Source organism: Microplitis mediator, chromosome 9, assembly GCF_029852145.1.
Source record: "Microplitis mediator isolate UGA2020A chromosome 9, iyMicMedi2.1, whole genome shotgun sequence".
Taxonomy (NCBI): Eukaryota; Metazoa; Arthropoda; class Insecta; order Hymenoptera; family Braconidae; genus Microplitis; species Microplitis mediator.
Genome location: NC_079977.1, coordinates 6,241,904 through 6,265,048, shown reverse-complemented (window position 1 = coordinate 6,265,048; position 23,145 = coordinate 6,241,904). Strand labels below are relative to the sequence as shown.

The 23,145-nt window shown below is 30.4% G+C and overlaps 1 protein-coding gene across 5 annotated transcripts in view; it reads right to left on the bottom strand.

Moving 5' to 3' along the window:
• Nucleotides 1-559: 559 nt before the first annotated feature.
• LOC130674613 (paired box protein Pax-5) overlaps nucleotides 560-23,145 on the bottom strand; it is a 106,224-nt gene continuing 83,638 nt past the window's right edge. For 3 of the 5 annotated variants that reach the window (XM_057479991.1, XM_057479992.1, XM_057479993.1), the window contains 7 exons: nucleotides 17,081-17,322; nucleotides 11,197-11,285; nucleotides 10,129-10,420; nucleotides 8,120-8,215; nucleotides 7,139-7,369; nucleotides 6,916-7,011; nucleotides 560-4,715 (listed from right to left, as the gene is read on the bottom strand). In XM_057479991.1, coding sequence (XP_057335974.1) covers nucleotides 4,486-4,715; nucleotides 6,916-7,011; nucleotides 7,139-7,369; nucleotides 8,120-8,215; nucleotides 10,129-10,420; nucleotides 11,197-11,285; nucleotides 17,081-17,322 — 1,276 coding nt within the window. In that variant the 3' untranslated portion in view covers nucleotides 560-4,485. Of the gene's footprint in view, nucleotides 4,716-6,904; nucleotides 7,012-7,138; nucleotides 7,370-8,119; nucleotides 8,216-10,128; nucleotides 10,421-11,196; nucleotides 11,286-17,080; nucleotides 17,323-23,145 lie in introns of all 5 variants that reach the window. The other 2 variants (XM_057479994.1, XM_057479995.1) reach the window with 2 other exon arrangements.

Genomic DNA, 23,145 nt, shown 5'->3' with positions numbered 1-23,145 from the left:
AGTTTGTTGGGTTCATATAGGTTAGGTGGAATTTCGCAAGTCCCACTTTTTAATAATTATTCCATAACACTTTATTATTTTTTTTTAATTATTTCAACAAGCATAAAAACAATTTGTTAGTTGTAACGCGTATATAAGGCAACATGTTAGGTTAAAGGGTACAACGCCACTACACTCATTAATAGTATATACAAATCTCACATATCAATAGTTAATAAAAATTTATTAAATATTAATAAACTTCTACTAAATGTTGATCAGCGACCTATCAAATGTTAATATCAATTTATTAATATTTAGTCGATGGAAAGATCGATATTTGATGTGTGTAGGATAATATTTAATAAATACAGCCGAATATTTGATATATATAATTTATCAAATATTGATAAATCAATTTATCAAATATTAGTAAATTTTTCTCTCAGTGTATTGGAGAGAAAGCAGTTACCTTTAAGTTGACAGAAAATGATCTGTAACTTGAATTCAATCTGACTACAAAGTGTTACTTCTTCAAGGATTCGAGAGGATCTTAAATAAAGAAAAAAATTATTTTATTATAAACCTCATATTTATTCAAAAAGGATTTACAGATTTATTAAATTATTCATTTTTGTCAGCAAGTATCAACAGCGAGACTTGGCAAGAGCGGCCCACAAAACAAAAATATCACATGGACAATTATTAAAAAAAAATCTTTTAATTTACAATTTTTTTTTATATCAATTAAAACAAAACAATTTAATTAACTTAAGGAATTCTCGAAAACTCATCTTACAAAAATTGTTTTTTTATTTTTATTTTTTTAAATATTCGTTTCGGAAAAAATCTTTAAGTATTGCTTTATTATTATTTATTTTTTTTGTTGCTGTTGTAATTCTTTGGCAAAACTTATTACACATATTGTTTACAATTAATAAATAATAAAAGTTATTAAATAATTCCTATGATATTAATAATCATAAAATTAAAAATAATAATAATAATATATAATATGAATCGTGATAATTATTAATAAAATAACAATATAAAAAAAATGCGAAAATAATATTAAGTACAAGTATAAATTGTAAATTAATATAATATTGATAATCGTAATTAAAACTTTGGACGCAATTATCTAATTGGTGCTAAAAAAATTATGTGTAGATAAAAATAATAGTAATTTAAAATAATAATAATAATATATGTTATTAATATTATTGTATTAATGTATAATTAATTTGTATCTCGCTTTATAACGTAGACTTTTTTTTTTAACGACAGTCCATCACCAAAACAATTATTCTTTTTAATAATAGTCATTACAATAATAATAATAATTATAAATTATAATAGTGTTTGTTTACTTACAACAAATAAAACATTTATAATATTTTTAAAATTCAGCCTCGATGAATATATATAATTATTTAATAATTAATTACTTTCATTCATTTAATTATTTATTTGTTTGTTTGTATTATCTCACGCTCTTACCGCCGCTTATGTCAGACTACGATATTGTGTGCAATTTTTTTATAGTATTTAGAATTTATTAGAGTCTACGATTTTTTTTTTTACTTTTCAATTACACGCATTCCTGGTGGAAATTTTTCGAATTTTTCTCTGAAAAACTGAAAAAAATCTTTAGAACTTTAGAACTGAGTTTTTGAGAGAAAATTCCGAAAAATTTCCACCAGAGATGATAGCGCGTCGTTGAGAAAATTTATTACTTTTCTTTATAATTGATATTAAATTTAAAAATTACCAATGGACAAAAAAATTCAAAATTAAGGGCGGAATTTTTATAACGCGTCTTGCCTATGACTAATTTTTAAAAAAATTTGATTAAATTTACAAAATTAATTTTTTAATCGAAAAATGTGTTGATATATTCATTGTTTTCCATTGAAAAAGTCTTATGTGATGATCATATGGATAATATCTGGTTTTTAATTGATTTATGACGGCTTTGGCTGATTTTAAACCGTATATGATATATATCTGATTCATATGAATTTGCGATATAAATATTTGAGAAATATATGTAACATATATAAATAATACTTGATTAAATTTTGTTTCGTAGAAAATTTTTGTCAATCTGCTCATATGTGATCTGTATCTGATTCATATGATATTGCGGTATAAATAGTTTAGAAATATATGTTACTTATATAAATCATAATTGATAGTTTTGTTTTGTAAAGAATTCTCATCAACGTCATATATGGATTGTATCTGATTCACATATGATTAAAAAATGATATATTATGATATATGAAGTAGATATTGTACATTTATGTCTATAATGAGTCTAAGACAATATTTAACCATAGAGTAGTCGTATCATATATCCGACATATATGATCAAAACTTACAATATTTTATTTGAAGTCATACGAATCAGATATAGTTTAAATATCATTTTTTTATTAATCCATATTCTGTTTCGAAGTAAATGAATGTCGTATATGCATTAATAAAATCTAATTGTCATATTTCATGCCTTATACTATCATATAAAATTAGCAGTTTTGGTAAGAAAAAAATTTATGGAACTATAGACCAAGTATGATTTTTATGTATTTGGATTCGCTAAATCCAAATCTGATGTTTATTCAGCCATAAGCTTTTTAAAATTTGAGTCAATTGCAAAAAAAAATCCTGAAAATTGCGGAAAATAGCAAAAAATTGCAGTTATTGTGATAAAATAAATTCTATAGAGCTAGATTAATAGATCAACCATGATTTTTATGTAGTTTGATCCGTTGAATCTAAATCTTGATCCTATTTGGCTTATATATCTTTAAAAATCTAAGTAAATAGCAAAAAATATCTGAAAATTTCCAAAAATTGATGTGTTGTGATGAAAATTATTTTTTAAATCAAAACAAAATATGTATTATGTTATTTACATACAAATATTACATATGTATCATACTTGGTCTATAGATCCATAATTTTTTTTCTTACCAGAACTGCTAATTTTTGGCGATTTTTATGGTTTTTTGCAATTTTCTCAAAATTTTGAGGGTGTACGAGCAAAATTGACCAAATTCGGATTCCGCGCGTCAAAATACATAAAGATAGGTAGGTCCGGTCAAAAGTACAGACCACCTTTTTTTTTTGTGGGCCGGTGTCATCAGATAATGTTTAAATGTAATTTTTAATTAGTTCATATTATTTATAAAGTAAATGAGAATCAGATATGCATTAATAAAATCCAGTTGTCATATTTTATGCCTTAATTCATCATATAGTATCAGATATTGTTTCAATACGATTTAAAACCAATCAAATTACTTTGCGACATAAATGCGCATCACATATGCATCATATATGAACAATACATTGAATTTAATGAAATTTTCCATCACATATCTATCAGATATGGTTAGAATATGATCGTTAATCAGTCAAAATATTTTTAAAAATAAATTCGACTTATATGATCATCATATAAGACTTTTGAACTCAAAAAAGTCATAAAATAATTGATACTATTTTGCGAAAACAGATTTTATGTCACGATCAAACAATATTCGATAGACATACTTTAAAATCTTATCGTTTCCCCATTAAATTTTAATTTATCTGTTAGCTAACTTAACTTTGTACACTACCGCAAGACCGCATTTCATCTTACCCTACATTTTCTTTATTTAAATAATTAAATTACTCATATATAGACTCCATACACTATTTTATCTTAAATAATTTCATTTAATAGTCGCACTATCTCACTGTTAATTCATGTCTTTTTTTTATAACTTACATATGATTAATTAATGTTATCATTACAATTAAAATTACAGTTACAATCATCATTAAAATTCAGTATTTACAATTTATACTTAATAATTTAAACCTATAAACTATCAAGTCAATTAAAAGCCGCGTGAATCGCGGAAAAAAATCATCTTTAAACTGCATGGTCTTTGGTTTTCTACAAAATATTTATACATATATTTAAATATATATACCAATATTCTTAAGTACGTTGATAAATGATTTTTTTTTTTCATTAATCTCATAATTTATGTCTAGTATTAAATAAAATTTAAAAAAATTAAAACAGTCAGTTACGACTTTACATCTTTTACTAAACGCATTTTAATTTAAATGAATTCCAACTACCGTAGTCTGTTTTCTGTAGTCTGTAGTATTTTTTTGACTACTTAAGATGACAACTAAAAATTTAAATACTTGGGTAAAATAATATAAATAATTAATTAAAATTATAATTAAATTATAAATTAAACTACCTAGTGGTTTCTATAGATTTCCGATGACGTCTGTATTTATTGAGACACGTTTCTAAAAATTATGTTTTATAATTATTATTGTTAAGTATTTGTTTTAAATTCGTGTCCCAAGAGATCAGTCATTAATTTCAATTGGTTAAATGATATGGCGCCCGTTCTTCAAAATTTTTTTAAGTAGAGTTCATTGTTTTGATAAAATTTTATATGGAGAACGAACACTTGGTTATTAAGTGAATCAAGCCAGGTACAAATCCGTAGGGGTAGAAGCGTGATCCGGTTTGTTGGTGCAGGCACTGCCAGTTGGTGATGCAGCGCTCGCGCCGCTACTCGCTCTGGTTGCTGCCAAAGGCGAGCGACTCGCTACGTCCGCGCTGTTGGTGTCTGTGATACCGTTGCAACCCTGGTGGTGCGAATTGTTGTGGGATGACGCCAGCGTATCCCCGTTGCAGTAGTAGTATGTTGAATCTGTTGACATTAACAGACAATGTGTTATTAATTATATTTATTGCGATGCTACTTAATTAGTTAATCGATAATTAATTTACGGTGCCTACGCTCGCCTTAAATTACGCGGGAAGATTTGAATTTTTTATTGTTTAGAGCTGAGTAAATTTGAGTGGAAAACTCAAAAAGGCAAATTATCGAACGGTAAAAATTTTGATTTTAAATAAATGAGTAGATCTAAATAGATCTAGTGACATAAATATGGATCTAAATCTTAAAAAAACTGAAAAGACTGTTTAGTTTTAGGGCTCCATATTTTTTTAAAGTTTTAAAATGTTAATATATTCATAAATAAATTCAATCTGTTCAATTTGTTGGCAGATTGATTCGATCAAAATTACAACGTGGGAAATCGTGGATCCTTACAAGTGGAAAATTAGGGTCAATAAATCGGTACTTTGACAGATTTACTGAGTTTCAATAATAAATATGATTATTTATGACCGTAAGTTAGACGGCAGTGTGAAAAGGAAATTTTTAAACCCATTGATTTTATGATGAAAAATTACTTGCAACTCAAATAAACTTTCGAATCTATTGAAGTATTTTTTACTCTAAACTGCAGTCATAATTCAGTAGTTTACGTTAATCTTCGGTTGCTTTCGCAGCTTCTATTGAATGCGTTTTATTTTGCTTACGTGTTACGCACACACAAACGTATGCTTGGAAAAAAGACGATCTCTTTATCTTTATATATATTGATATTTATTCCAAAATTTAAAAAAAAGTGTTGCTTTTTTATCAACACAATATGAGTAATTTTTTTTTTTTTTCAAATATTTATTTTGAGTCATATTCTAATGAGATTCGATGATTTTAGATTTTTTATAGAAATTTCAACCTATTAATTGTAATTTTTATTTTAATAAACGACAGCAATATTCATACAAAAATTCTTTCCATGTACTAGTATGCCAGCCGAAAATCGCAACCACCCCCAATACCCCTTAAGTCATGTACCTGAAGATCGGAACGTTTTTCGCACAACGAAAATGAACAAAATTCAATGATACTGAAGTTAGACGACTTCCAATAATTTTTGGATTTTTTTTTTAAATAATAAATTATTTTTAAAAAAATATTTGAAAAAATTGCACCTATAGTTTATTAAATTTTCTACATGTGCATATTTTTATTTTTATTTTTATTTTTTATTTTAAATTAAGTCGTTGAAACAAAAATTCGAAAATTTTTAACTGTCTGCTAGCTTCAGGATCATCAAAATTTATGTAATTTGACTTCTTAAAGTTGACTTAGGAGGTAATTAAGGGTGGCTGCAATTTTTGGCTGACATACCAGCATCTATGCGAAACATTTCAGAAATCTAGATCCAATCGGATCAATTGTCGCGGATTAATTGTCGCGGATCAATTGTCCTCGGATCATCGGTCGTGTCACCAGATCCAGTAGATTCTTTACTTTTCATTTTCTTTTTTTATTTTAGTTCAGCGAAAAACGTTTCGATCTTCAGTTACATCCTTAAGTCACCTCTAAGCAGTGAACTCGAATAAATTTTTTTCATTTCTGATATAAAAAAATTATTTATAAAAAAATTATTATTAAAAGCGGTTGCGTACACAATTAATTCATTCCTATGCAAAAATAGATGGAGCCACAAATCTAAACAGTTTCCAAAATTAGATCTACATTGATTTGATCAGGTTTTATTTAGATCTAATTTATTACTTAAAATTTTTTGGGAATACGGTTAAAAAAAAATGTTTGCTATTAATATTAACGATCGGTATTTATTACAAGTATTTATAATACAAATATTTTCCCGCGTGATGTAAATCGTTTCGTTAAATTTATCCATTTGCATTCTTTTAACTGGTACTAATTAAAAAATACTTTATTTATTATTTATTAACATAATGATTAAAGTAATTACAGTGTTTTTTAATTACACAGGCTACGGGTAGTAAATAAAATATCATAATTATGATAAAAACATTAATTTTTCATGGGGGAAATTCAAATTTTGAATTTACCTTTGTACTAATTAGTTAAATTACTCGTTAATATTAATATCAAATTTTGTTTTTACAATTTGACTACCGATCTGTCTCTATGAAAATTTATAAATTACCCTAAATTAAAATGTATATTTGCTGATGATCCCTGATCTAATCGGTTTTTATTATACTCACTGTTTACTTACTGAGCAACCCGCTTGTAGCTGCTCCATAACCATAACCAGTGTACGGTGCACTTGAGTATTGTGAATATGCTGCACTATATGCGTAATCTCCACCACCTTAAACAAAAAAATTAATTAATTTTATTAAAATTTTCATTTATTTGTTTACGGATGCAACACAGACGCATTAATAAAACAAAAAAATTGCAGTATATACAAATAAAAAAAAATAAATCAGGCTAACCTGTAGCATAGTGTCCAAAACTAGGTAGCATAGTAGAATAAGGAGGTATCGAGGATGCAACTTGGGCTTGCGAAACAGGCGATTGCAAGACAGTCAATCCGGGATCGCCTCCATTGGTATTAGGAGTTGTCGGAGTAACATTACCGTCGTTTTGCAGAGATACTGGTGGACTGTGTTCACCACCGGCTCCACCGCTTACATTCACGTACGATACCGCAACGGCACTGCTTTCTGTTATTTCATGCATTATTTAACACACATTCATATCAAGCTTCTAATTAAATTAACTATTGTTACATTTACATTCATAGTAATTTAAATAAAAAAACTTGCATTGTAATTTTTACATACAATTTAAAGCAATACGATCAATTAAAATGACAAAAAATTTAACGATAAAATTTATCAAAAATGGTAACACATAAGCAGGCACATTTAGTATTTAAGACCATTCTCAGACAGTGCCCCCCACTTTTTAAAAATTTTCAATGACTCAACTGTCATAAGCGTATCAAATTTTTATCAATTAATTTAAAAAAAAATTAAAGCGTTAATTGAAAAAAGGACAACGTAGTCGTAATTTCGCCGATATATAGATTTAAAAAAAAATTATTTACACTTGATATCAATTAGGAGTAAAATAAATTTCAGTAAAATCGTCATGTCAATTTTATAATTCGAATTTTTAAATTTTGGCGGCTAAAATTTATTCAACAAATTTCGTTTAACGCCCGAATGATATCAATTGTAAGTAGTTTTTTAAAAATTCTATATCTCAACGAAAAGACGACTACGTTGTCCTTTTTTCAATTAAGGTTTTGATTTTTTTTTAATTAATTAATAAAATTTTAATACGGTTATGACAGTTGAAAGTCATTGCATATTTTTAAAAAGTGAGGGGCACTGTCTGAGAATGCCCTTAATTTTTTAAACTTTTTATTTAATTCTGAAAGTGAAAAATTTAGATAAATGAAAACTTACCGGTTGTGTGGTAAGGTGACATATTGGTGCCGTCCAATGTTTGGCTTAATTTTAATTCTTGCATTGTGAGCGGTGCCAATGGTGTTAATGTACCACCTGTTAAAAAAAAAGTATTTTTTTGTAACTATATTATTTTAGATATATATCAATTTTTTTTTAATGAAAAAATTTTTTGGTAAAAATTACCGTGGAGGTAATTTTTGAAAATAAATATAATAATATAAATAGATAGATAGTCAGTGTGCAGTGTGTATTATTCTAAGTCACATGTTTTCAATTGTTACTTTTATATTTCAAAATAATTATTTTACCAAATGTATTAATTTGCAATGTAATTTAAATATTAATAAGATCAAAATGTGAATTATATATGATGTTTATTGTGTACTGCGTGTTAAGATGCCTAATGAAGGTCAAATATATGACCGAAACGTCGCAATGAATTGACAATTAGTATTTTGATTAACATCCTATGTCCACTTTCATACGAACTTTGTGAATAAATATAATAATATTTCTTTGCGAATAATCAGTACACAGAAAAAACGTTTTTTTGGCGCGAAAAATTTTTGCAGTATGAACTCAAAATGAAAATTTTCTAAAGCCAAGAAAAAATTTTCTTGTGCTAAGAAAACATTTCTAGTCCTAAGAAAATATTAGTTTATATTTTATAATGATCCTGAAATTAGCAGACAGTTCATAATTTTCAAATTTTTGTTCCAACGACTTAATTTAAAAAAAAAATAAAAATATGTAGAAAATTTAATAAACTATAGGTGCAATTTTTTCAAATATTTTTTTTTTAATAATTTATTATTTAAAAAAATATCCAAAAATTATTGGACGTCGGCTAATTTCAGTATCATATTTTATAATGCAAAATTTTGCATGATACTGAAGTTAACCGACGTCTGATAGTTTTCAGATAATTTTTATAACAATGAATTATTAAAAAAAAAATACGAAAAAATTGCACCTATAGTTTTTTCAATTCTTTACATGTTCCTTTTTTTTTTTGTTTTTTTTGTAGTTCATTTGGTGAAAAAAAAATCCGAAAATTATGAATTGTCTGCTAACTTTAGAATCATAAATTTTGCAAGTGCTAAGAAATCCTCTTTTTCTGTGTATATTTTTTTTTACGAGAAATTATTATTTATTCATTTTCTTTGTGACGATTTTTTTATTTGGATCAATAGCATTGAGAAGAATAGGGAACAATTTATGTATATATATATATATACTTAAGATTTTATAATATCTTTATTTTGGGATAGTAGAGTTTGAATTTCATGAGATGTCTTACTACTTACACGGCTCGATTCTTTCGTGTACTCAATGGTTACTACTGTATACATTAGAAAATAATCTTATAGATTTTTTTTACTTTCAATAAACGTTGAAAGACAAAAAGTATATAAATAAAATCCATAAGCGAATTCTGCGGTTAAAATTTAGATCCGATGAATTGACATGTATCCATTTTCGAGTAATCAGATAAAAATGTATACATAAATATATAGAATTCAGATGAATCGATTGATTTACTCCAATAGATTGATTATTATAAATTTCTAAAAATATCAATTACAAATCGTCAATATTTTATTACCTGATGTATCGATATTTCGAATCGAAACTCGATTTAATTTCAATATCTTCATATCAAAACCCAATACACCAGACTAATTTCCAAATATTTCCCTAAAAATTTATAGAAAAAAAACCTGAAAGTTTCAACTCCGAATTTTTTATTTAATCAAAGGAAAAAATTTCAATTCTTACATCGACTTCCCAATAAAAATCAAAAACTATCCCACTAAAATGACAAGTTCGTACGTCGATCTAAAAATGAGGGTCTAAATATCAAGTGGAAAAAAAGTAAATAAGTGAAGAGTAAAAAGTAAAGCAGATGTATGTAAAATTTTGATATGTAGTTGAGTATTTGCAGTGTATTTGTAGGAATGCAGTAGGTTTTAAGATGAGGGATGATGCTAAAATGCTGTATTCACCTATGGTACCCCCAATGGGCGGGGTATAAAGGTGGGGTGTTTGCGCTTGCGTCATGGTACTGATGCTACCTAAAGAGTCGTACAGCTCTGCCGAGGTGGCAATAGCGTTCCCGGGGAATCCACTGTGCTCATAGTAACCAGAGGTATTATTGCCAGCGCCACCGCCACCACCGTTTGCTCCCCCACTAGCCCCGTTGCCCGTCGTCCCGCTGTTTCCGGTACCACCAGCACCTCCGAGCTCGTTCAGTAGCTTGTTCTGCTCGTCCTTTATGTTCCATTTACTCGACCATAGCTGCAACACACACATACACATTAACATTACCATCAACATTAACTTTCATTTCGGCTCAAAAATCATAAGTTCAATTAAGGGGACCACTAGTGTGAAATTTTGAAAAAATTGATTTTTTTTTTGTATATTTCGATAGTCTATAGCTTCAAAAATGAGATACTAAAATTTCGAATGCATATCTCAAATAGTTTTTTTGAGTTACAGCCGATTATCGGTTCTCGAAAATACATTTTTCAAAATTGCTGCATGTAACTCGAAGACAAATCATCCGATCGATTTGACTCGAATTGCAGCTTCTTTTATATGTTTCTACGTACCATGAACCAGTTTTTCGATCGAATCAAAAATGTAATTTTGCCAGGCCAAAAATGATCAAATTTTCGCGCGAAATTTGAAATTTTTTTTTTAAACTCCGCCATTTTGTTAAATTTCAATTTTTTCCTTAGCCCGAGGGTCATGGTACAGAAAATATCTTCTAGTTTAATAAACTTTTTGGTTTTTTTGATTTCCGGCACTGCGCAGGTCGCTATTACTGCAGAGGGACTTTTTTTTGAGCGGGAGATTGTGAGTAACTCAATGAATTTTGAATTTTTTGGTCGAAAAATTTTATCTTGTATTCATTATATATTCCCAAATATATCGTTAAAATATTAAAACATTCCATGCCGTAGTTTTCTTTAAAACAATTCCCAAAAATCATCTTTTTTCAGGCGATCACACTTGTGGCCCCTCTTAAGAACAAAAAAAAAAATTTGATTGGAAAATGAAATACTTACATTTGAATACAATTGATCTCCATTGTAATTATTCCTCTGTCTCTTCAGATCATCTTCAGCATGATCACTCAAGTGATCGCGATTGTCATCTTGAACAAAAAAAAAAATATATAAGTAAAGTTGTATGGGATTGATAGATAGAGAAACAATTTCGATTCTATTAAATGTCTTTATTATCTTCTGACCATCCCAACAGTTTAATATACTGACACGTGGGACGAGTATATTTTCGACGGGGAGTAGAGAGAAGGGTGAGGATGAGGATGAGGGTGTGGGTGAGGTGGACTGAGTGGAAAAGAGAGAAGAGAAGAGAGAGTTGTCCAAGCGCATACGAGGTATCCGGAATAATTAAATGAGGACTGAGGGGTGAGAGATGTCGAGAGCCAGGACGAGAGGGTGCTAGCATAGGGCTCGTTAAAGCTCCCTGTCAAGTTGTGATTGTCCGGCTGGTCAACTGACTTTCCGTACTGCGAACGATCCCATCAACTGAATTTCGGGCTCGAGGGCCAGTCCGAATAGTCGGTTGTCTATGGGGTTGTTTCACCCGGCTATAAAATCCCGCGTCCGTTACGCGCTCTACGAACTAAAACTACGCCTCTTCCAAACTGTTATGTGTAAACTCTTTCGGATCGGGTATGTATGAGCACAGTTGAAGTTTACGGTTTAATCGATTGCATTAATCCTACTGTTCTACGCGAATTATTGTTTCATTCTGTTTTCGGTTTCCGGGGATTATTTATTTTTAGATTTATATTCACTTTTTAGTTCAATATATTTTTTATATTAATTACTCATCAAATATTTAATAATGTTTAATTTTAAACTCATTCATTTTGTTTGAATTTTAAGTTTTTATTTTTTTCGACAAGCCGATCAAGAATTTTGATAAATTTTGTCTTTTAATTGTAACTCAATTTTTTTAGAAAATTTAAACGAATGAAAGTCCATAACTTGAATAAAAATTACGATAAATTTAAAAATTTAAATTCGCATTAATTTCAAATTCGATTAAAAAATTTTTTCTCTAAATCTACTTATGATATTTTGATAAATTTCTTTTAAACTTAAGTCAAAAGTCCAAAAATCAAATTTTCACAGCTTCAATTACAGCTAAATGTAACAATAAATTTGAAACCGGAAGTGAGTCGCCAAAAAATTACTATACTACACTACTAAAAATATTATACACTTAAAACTTATTGATAAATTATAATAAATACTATTTATTTAAATTAGAAATTATAGTCGAAAATAAAAAATTTCTAGAGGCTCACAATAATAATTTTAGTGTAGCATAATAATTTTTGACGACTCAACTTCCCATTTCAAATTTGGCCGGCAGCATATATAATAAAAATTCGTACATTTTCGGTCTCCATTTTTCTCCATGTACTCATCTAACCCTCGCTTTAAAGTTTTGCACAATTCCTGCAATCCACCTTTTAGAATAAATTATACTTTAATCCCGTCTAATCAATTCGATGCAAAGTCCAAAAATATTTTTTGCCCAAAAAAAGTTATTTTTTTCTTCGGATGAATGATTACTACATAAAGTTATACATCACACAATAGTCCGAATAATTATTATTATGATGACGTTAGAGTATATTTTAGGGTGAGAACTAGAGTATATATATATATATACATAAATATAAAAAGAAATATAAGGTCATGTCCCCAAAAAGAGCATGCAGTAAATCGAATAATTCGATAGCCAAAGGGCCACTTTTCCTGCATTATTTTTTTTCTCATCTTTCTTTACTGTACTGGCACATACTACATACTACATACTACATACTGTTATTCGAAAGCAATTGAGTCAATGTTAAGCAACACAATACACGGGTAATAATGGATTTTTGGGGTGAATCTCAGCCCCCTCGTCTATCTCAAGGGTAACTATTTTCAGTAGGGTCCACTAAAATACTCAGTACCAAAATAGATATCTCTCTATAATATCTAATATAAATAACTGGACAAAATAATCATCACGTCAAGTTTCTCTTTTTTTTAAAAAATTAGTTTATAAAGTCCAGTCCAAGGAATATGGAAATAAATTTATTGTTTTTATTTAGCGACTGAAAAAAAATGTAATAAAAAAAGATAGAGATAAAATAAAAGTTGGCAATCTGGTATAAGTGAAATCTTTTTTTTATTTAACAATAACCACGATTAGAAAGCGTAAAGATTATTTATTCGTTCCAAGTGAGTTAAAGAAACCTGTCGCATTTAATTAGTCTCGAGTTTTAAGATCTACTGAATATTTTTGCATAATAGTGAAAATATAATGAAATAAATTATAATGAAAAAGTTGATTTTTTTTTAATTATTTTGTTGAGAAATTAATCTTGGGATTTATTTTATTTATTATTAGATAAAAATTAGAGAGAAGGGATTAATTTATAAATTTCATTATAAGTGAGTACGTTTGGGGTCTATGTAAAAATTGATAAGGACATTTTTTATAGGAAATTTAATTTTGCATAAAATTGTATCAGCATGTTTTTGTTGTACTGCTGATAGTTTCTGTACAATTTGAATTTAAAGATAAGCTGAGAAAATCAAACATTTATTTTTTTTTATTAAAATTTCATGTTAAACTTTAAACTACTCTAGTGCGTAAACTATTGGGTTTATATAAAAAATGATAGGGGTATTTTTTGTAGGAAATTTAATTTCCTATAAAATTGACTTAAATCAATTTTATCATATCTTTGATAGTTTAGCCAGAATAACGATTTGAAGAAATAAATGTCTTCATACAGAATCAGTAGATACGAATTGAGGATAAAAAAAAGTAAAAAGGGGAATGTGGGTAAGAGATTAAAGTGAGTAGACATGAAAAGGCATACAATTATAAGCAGCTAATGCATCGTTACGAGTATCACCAAGTTGTGGTCTGTGAAGTTTATAATCTAATGCATTCCTACACCCTCGAACCTCGACTGCGGCTTTTGAGGGGATTAGGGGAGCCGAGAGTGCTATATAATATATATATAAGTACATTGAGTGCTTTCACCGTGTGTATGGTTCTGTGTGTGTGGTAATAACGTTGGTAAACCACTTCTCATATACAACCACACATATCACGGTTCATAATCCAATTATATCAAATTACACCGATGTACATCGTTCCTCGTGTGACTTTGTCGGGATACCAGTCGATATATATATCTTTTAATATACATATGTATAGATGTATATGTAGTTTTTTGAGTTGTAATTTGAGAGTGGGTGATATTTATTAATATTTTGACGGATTTTAAATTATCGCTGACAGTTTGTTGTTATGGAAAGACAACAATTTTTTTCTTTTCATTGCTGGTAAAAGTATGAAAAAAATTTAGAGTATCAAAATTTTTAGTCCATTAGATTCAAAGATATGAATTTTTGAATTTCGAAAATTTTTAAAAAGAACCAGCTGCGGTAATTAAAAAATTGTTTTTGAAAAATCGTAACCAAAATTTTTTTAAAAATTTGAAGCATTAATTAAAATCTCCTGCTCAAATAGATCCAGTGATATAAATTTTCAAATTTTTAATTATGAATTTTTAAAATAAAAAAATTAATTTTGAAAATTATTCATTAAAGCATCAACTAGACAATAAGTTTTTTAAAAGTTAATAAGGACTGAAATTTAAACCCGAATTCCTGTCAAATTTAAAGATAAATTATAGAAATTGAAAAATAAAAAAAATGTTTTTTTCCTATTTTTAAAAATAAATAATTCTGATTCAATAATAAATGCAAAACGTCAGCAAGCGAGCAAAAAAATAAAATAAATGAGTAAAAACGTTATGATCTATAGTGTGAGATTGCGTGGTGTGTCAACTACAGTCACGTGTCGTCGTGAATATTTTGGGTCTCGTGGTTATTCACGCAATGACAGGGGAATGAATGGCGGCACGTGTTCGCCAACGCTTGACTGATAACCTCAACGTAAAGTATAAATTTGTGTCGCTAATATTGGCCCGAGAACTGAGTAGAGTTATCATTATAAAACTTTAAAGCTCTCCCTCCTTCGCCCCCTTTCTTGAAATATATACGGAGAGAAAAGAATAGTTATAATTCCTATGTAGAATGGTAACCATTACCATGTTACATAGTAACGAGGATTTTTTAGCCTCGAGAGTCACGGGACAGAGTAATCCCCGCATTCTACATGGTAACGTTGGCCATGCTAGCATAGGAATGATTACCATTCTGCATTGACGAGAGAATTTTGTAAATGGACATGACTACAATGTTACCTAGCAACATTTACAATCTTTTATTTATTTTATATTTAGTAAATAAAGTTATGACAAAATAAATAACTCAAGTTACTTTAAATATATGTAGAAATTGAATTAATCTTTTGAAATCATTAAAATATTGCTCATAATAATACATCACTTTTTGATAAAAGATAAAGAATAATTTAAAAAATTAAAATGTTTAGTAATAAACAATTTATGTACTTCGTTTGTTTGCTTCGTTGTCATATATATTTATTAAACTGTAATGACAGCTATTCAAGCATGGGACTGAGTAGCATTCTACATAGCCCTGATTTCCATGCTAGATAGCGATTTTTACCACTTTACTTGTTTCAATGTAACATAGTAATCATTGCCAGAAAAATGGTAATGAATCCTATTCTACATGGCATTATTTACCATTTTACAAAAAATGAGTCTGGTTATTATGCAGAACGGTAATCATTACTAAGGTACCCGCAGGTAATAAGGCCTGTCGGGTAATAAGGCCTAAGTGATAGAAATGATATTAAAAATAACCGCCTCTGCTAAAGGATACTCTAGTAGAAGGGTCTTGCATAGAGATGTTACGACAAGTTTATAGAATCCCGATACCACGTTCCTTGTCTTCTATATTTTATCATCCGTCATATGATGTCGTAGCGCAGAAGAAATAAAAAACAATCTAGTCTTCTGACTCTTAAAAAGGATACTGATAGTTTTAAGTGCTGTTGAGCAAAGCAATCTAGTTTTCTGTCTTTAAAAACGTATTGTTGCTAAATTTAAGTGATGATCCATCTCTAATACCAGTTTTATTAAGTAAAATTAAACTATTCCAGTTTGTTTAACCCGTAGGCCTTATTACCCTACCGTAGGTTTTTGTGACCACAAGATAAGATAACTTACGGTAACAAAATTCTGCCTTAATATACGGATAACGAAGCATTCGTTGGGATTACAATCTTTTTGTAATGCTAGCAAATTCTTTGTTGGGCCAAGGAATAGTTTGTAACTGTAACAAAACTGTTTTGTTCCAATAAAAAATCTGATTTGTTAAAGTAACAGAATGAATTTGTAGTATTAACAAAAATTTTTGTAATCATAAGCTAAGATTACTTACGGTAGCAAATGTCGGCTTTAAAATACGACGATATTATTATAATAAACATCATGTGTTCTCATAACAAATCGACTTCTTAATTACGACACAAATTCATTTGTTACTATAGCAAATTGATTTGTTACCGTAAGCTAATCATGTTTGTCATTATAACAAAATCTTTCGTTATTCCGTCTTTTGTTATCAGGACGAAATTTGTTTTTATCGTGCATTCGTATGGTTTTTGTAAAAGCTTAATTTTTTGTTTGTTTGTGGTAAAAATTACCATTACTTCATTATATTTTATTGCTAATGTATTGAAATAAAGATTAATTATACATTTCGATCATTAAATGCAATATTTTCGATTCTATTCAAAATCTCCCTTAGCTGGGCCTTATTACCCACCGGTACCTTAATTAATCCTATTCTACTTAACATTAGTTACCATTTTACAAAAAATGAGTCTGGTTACTATGCAGAATGTTAATCATTACTATTCTTTTCTCTCCTTGTAAAAAAATATAAAAATATACATAATATTTACCATCATCAGTACGTTTTCTTTTGATACTATTGCCATTAGGATCCTGATGATGTGCAGGAATACCAAGTATACCGCTGATACTGTAAGCATTGGGAGCTGTTGCTGCGGGATGACCACCAGCAGTTGCTGGAGCGTGTGCTATTACCGATACCGAACCTCCTGAACCCGGTTGACCTTGTTGTTGTGCCTGTTGCTGTTGATGCGCATGTTTAGCTTTCTCAGCAGCTTTATTCCTCACAATTCTGTGACATAATAAAGTTAAATTTAAATAATGTCGATAAGATGATTAATTAAAATTACTTGGATCATTAACTATCGATATTATTATAATTCGATTATAATATTCATCTTCCGTTTATTTATTGTCATATTGTTCTTTTATTAATAGCGATTATTGATGACGATGCTTAAAATTTATGTAATCATACCCTTATATTTATAGTTATTAAATATATAAGCTTACATTAATGACAAGAAATTTTTTTGTATTTTATGACTTGGAGAATTAATAGCGTCCGATGTAATGGAGTTATGTAAAAATAAGCATATATCTTTTTTATAGAGGATTTCATCCTCTATAAAAGTGTTCATTGTAATTTTTATGGTATCTCCAGTAGTTCGGCCGAAATTTCTCGTGGAATTCAAATTTGCAAAATTATGCATTTTTACCAAAATTTAATTTTAACTTTAAATTACTGTAGCATACAAACTAGCGGGTTAACGCAAAATTTATATGAAACATTTTTTCTAGAAAATTTAATTATCTACAATATTGTTCCTTATAAATTTTGTCGTATCTCTTATAGTTTAGCTAGAATTTTAAATTCCGATGCAACGAAAAAATTTTAAAAGTAAAAGAGAATTTTTAATGTTTTGATGAAAATTAAAATTTTGTTTAAAATATCGAATTTATTTAAAAATTGATAAAATCTTTTCTGTAGCAAATCTAATATAGTATATAATTAATGCAAGCCATTTTTATCGTATCTCGAATAGTTTAGCCGAAATTTCTCTTTAAATTCAAGTTTGCGAAATTATGCATTTTTTACCGAAATTGAATTTTAACTTTCCATGATTGTAGCAGAGAAACTAACGGGTTAACGCAAAATTTACTAAAGACCTTTTTTTTGGGAAATTTAATTCCCTATAAAATTATTCATTGTCAATTTTGTCGTATCTCTTGTAGTTTAGCCAGAATTTTAAATTTCGGTACAACGAAAAAATTTAACAAGTAAAAGAGAATTTTTGATATTCTTATTAAAATAAAATTTTTATTTAAAAATTGATAAGAAATTTTCTGTAGCGAATTCAATATAGTTCATAATTAATACGAGTCATTTTTATCGTATCTTCAATAGTTTAGCCAAATTTTCTCTATAAATTCAAATTTGCGAAATTATGCATTTTTACCAAAATTGAATTTTAACTTTAAATTACTGTAGCATACAAACTAGCGGGTTAACGCAAAATTTGTAATGACATTTTTTTTGGAAAATTTAATTACCTATAAAATTGTTCCTCATAAATTTAGTCGTATATTCGATAGTTTAGCCAGAATTTAAATTCGAAATCTACAATTAATAGTAAATAAAATTTTATCGATTAATTTCCTTAGGGATTCAGTAAAATAAATGGATAGCAACATTCGTGTTAGAAAATTTATGTGCCGAGGTTTTTTGCGATTTTCACTTGGTCAATTTGAGCAGGGATACGCATAGCTCGTAATGTTGAGACATTAAGGCCACGGTGTGTTGCGGTGTTAGGTAATCACGAGAACCCGGGGGTCGACATCAGCGACGGCGATCAATCAGATGACACCTGTTGCCAAGTCCTCTTCTCTTTTGCTCTCTGTATAAACCCTCTCACTCTTTAGTCTACCCGGTTATCCTTTTTCTCTCTCGTTTTGTTCAGTGTCCGGCACCTTCGGTAATTCGTAGCAATTAGTCTTGATCCTTATCGCAGACACGCCTCTGACTAAATTGGGGGAATCTTACTCCTGGTATAGTACAGCACAAACTATATCGATTTTGTGGGCTACAGAGTGCTCATCAGCTCATGAAGATCTGCCGATAACTCTCGATAGTATTTATTGCCCGTTTCCGAGGGAATTTTTTTCTATTTTAAATAAATATAAACATTTACACTTGTTACTTATCATGCAATGAAAAGGTCAGCGACTGGATATATTTTATATAATTAAATACTAGTGTTATTTTGTTGTTGACATAGACTCCAAGTCTAACAAGTTTCTAATTGCAATGATATAAGTCTCCGCAAACTAGATTTATAAATAATATTCTCATATATTTGCGCAAGCGTATGATATAATCTATCAGTACTTGTTCGACAGATGGCCGGTGTGATAAGTCAAGTGCTATTTAAATAATAAATTTAATTTATTTCAGATTAAAACTGCTAAAGACTTGATCGGAATACGAGCGCATAATTTTTTTTTTAAATCATAATTAATAACTCAAAAATTATTTATGGTATCAAGTTCTGCGTATGCTTCAATTTTTATTTAAAACAATTTCTTTTAAGAAATAATGTCCATCTTTCCCCATAATTTATTTATAAATAATTTCCTAGCCTAAATATTGGGAGAAAAAAATTTCAAATCATAAATTTTCGCTCCCAACAGGATTTGAATTATTCCCCAAAGGTAAAAACTTAGCAAACTATCAGCAATAATTTAAAAAATAAAATACTTTTTTCCCTCTCTACTAACAATTAAACACGACAAAAAAGTATTTAACATAATTACATGTATCGTATTCGTTCAATATATTTTTCTACTTGCAATTATATAATTTCCCTGGAGACAAATAAATGTAAATTTAAAATGCGAATGAACGTGCACACGATCTGGAATCTATTCATCCCACAATATCTGCATCAATCGTATTTTCGACGTCAGCGTTGACAAAACTGACAAAATACTCGACGAAATATAATAAAATTTATGAAATAAAAGCCAGGGTCCAAAGTATAAAGTTGCTGGGGAAAAAAGAGAGCAACGTAATATTAAGGGCTGGCCTCTCTCTACCTCTGCCTCTGCCTTTGCCTCTGGAACCACAAACTTTAATGTTGGCATTACTTTTATGCTCAACTTTATGCCAAGGATCCCATCAAATATATGACCCAGCTATTCAGGCTTCCCCGGGGCCACCTCGATTTCTCCCCCACCCCTCAGCTAAATTATTGCGAATAAAACTTTATACTAAAATTACCTCTACGCAAACTTTATCGCATTTCGCTACTCGGCATTTGTTTTATATACTTTAATATATCTGTTCATTTACTCACTTCTACATCGTAAAATATTTCCGTCGGATTAAAATCCGAGCATTATTTGGTAAAATTAAATATCAAGGAAAAGCATCAATAAGCTCAGCCATTGAAGATCCAACTTTCCTATTTGTGGTAAAAGGTTAAGCGTTCAGAAGTGTTAATACATTTATTATGGAAGCGGCATTGTAATCCTGGATAAGCATGAGGAAGTCACCTAGGAAGTAACCGTGTAACAGAGATAGGGAGTAAGGAAGCATTGAATAGAAGAGAATATCCAAGAGAGAATTTAGCGGTTCTACGGACAGATGCTCGAGTAGTCCTCAGTGTAACTTGGCGGCGGAACGGCTTCAAGGACCCACACCATACCGTAGCTTCTCAGTTACTCCACCTACACAAACTTAAATCCCTCGTACCTTCTTCCTTCTTCCTCTTTCCTCCTTAATTCTAGAACAACTGTAGACTGGAGACACACAATACGGGACTTGCTCCTTGGCTATTGTGTACCATGCCTTACAATAGCTGGAAAAGGTGTATATTTAAAGCACCTCTCTCAAAGTACTGAGAGAAACTATAAGAGCGAACAAGATAGAATGGTAATGTATCCGTGATACTGACTCTTATACATGGATTCACGTAACTTATTCTCCAAGGACAATAGAGACTCTAAAACCCGAAACCGGGATTCGGTATTCCGAATATGGTATATATTAAGTTAATAATATATTAGGTATTAAACGATTTTTAGTGAGGATATTCATCATCAGTATCATGAAAAATCTATAATCTATTGGTCGATCCACAATTTAGGGTATAGGGAGTTTGATTAAGTGTCTGTGTTATTGAGGGATGACTATATTATTATTAAATCAACTAAGGGACAAAGACCGAATGTTTTATATAGTATTGTTGTATGGGAAGCAGCTGCTGTCTCTATAATACCCACAACTGTATTAACTCCGACGGAGGACGAGTATATTATCGTAGATGTCACCGTACAGGACGGAACGGTCCTCGATGGTATGTTTGTTTGCGATCCACGGTCCAGCACAAAAGGTGTCCTCTTGACAATGCACCACCGAGTCAACAGTCACGACGCTAAGCACAATGTAACACACGATTTATAAACATATAGATATACATGGGTATCATAATATGGATGAAGACATAGACCCGGACTCATAGAAATAGGGCCCGGTTCTAAAAAGGCCCCCATGACTATCTTCCTCTATTATGCTACGAAGCGACTTACTCCCATTGTTAGGGGGTCCTGTTCTTATGAATTTAGCCGTATGTCGAAGCATTTTACATGACTCAATATCCCCTGGATGTGGACTATAATGTATGTAATGTGAGCGCAGGAAAAGTCTGCGACTGAAAATTTATGTTGTTTTTTTTTTTTAAGGTATAAATATATGTATAGATGTATATAGGAGGTGAAATCAGGCCTGGCTATCATGCGTGTCTAACGATTTTCCAGAATATACGCGATGTGTTGCAATATAACGAACGCGGCATGTTCGCAAATGTCATTATTTTATCGTAGATGCGGTGGTGAAGCTAAATTCGACGTGGTCCTGGTTAAACCGTATAGATATGAGTTGTGGGACTAGCTGACGCCGTCATTTTCCCGCTACAACCAATACCGTTATATCATATCCACATGCCAGAGCGTAACTTGATGGCAGGGTTTAAATTCAGCTCGCTGTCTTTGTCTTTGAGCTGTGGATCCTGCCGGATATCAATAACCGCTCTCGCTCACTCTGTTGATATTTTATTTTTTATCTGAGTAACCCCAAAAGAACCGCCATGAATTGGAGCCCTTGTTCTCCTTATTCGTATCCTCAGTTGGGTTGTATCTCAGCAGCGAATGAGGGAAAAGTTGGTCCAAGGGATGCGAAACACTTGGCTCGGAGTTCTCCGGTGGCTTCCGTGAATTTCACAGCCTCAGGGACAAAGGGACGCGTATTATACGACGACATATACAGCAGGCTCTGGAGTGAGTGAGAGCCCGAGATCGAGAGGAGGACAGAGCAAGAGGGTGGTAGTAGTAGTCGACCATCCGGTTTCATCGCGGTTCCGTCTGTCCTCTGACGTTTCCACGGCAACCCGACGTTTCGAGATACCCAGGGGCTTGACGGCGTCCCGCCAACTTGCTCGAGGACGCAAACACGCTGGTGGGGAGGTTTTTAGTGTATAGCTTATATACATAGTGTACAGCTATTCCGGAGAGGAACCGACAACAGTAATTGTAACTTAATTTTAAGCTAATTTAAACTCTGTAGGGTATGATGAAACGCGGTAATAATTGTATTACCTAGAACACAAAGCACGGTTATGGATACGCGCCATCATCGAGCTGACTTACTGCTGCAGTAGCAACAAAATCGCTGTTGAGAATACCATCATACCCCGAGTATCGCACGAGGGTGATGCCGTCGAATGAGCGAAGAGGGATTTTCGGCAAATATGGCTGCTCCAAGCCCAACCAACACCCGGAATGGTTATACACACTACCATATTGTCTCGACGTGTGTTCAGTGATATGGGTGCAGTCGTACATCACCATTATTGTCTACCCTGTCCAAACGTTATTCATACTATAAATATATATATATTTATATACACTAAGCACACTTTATCAAAATTAATTTACAGCGTGAAACAGCATCAATCCTTTTTGCCGGTTGGAAGTGCAGCGTTAGGCACCAAATCAACACAAAAGTTTTTCATTTCGGGACTACCTGGAAGGTTGGCTTTTGTCGGGCACAAGTCCT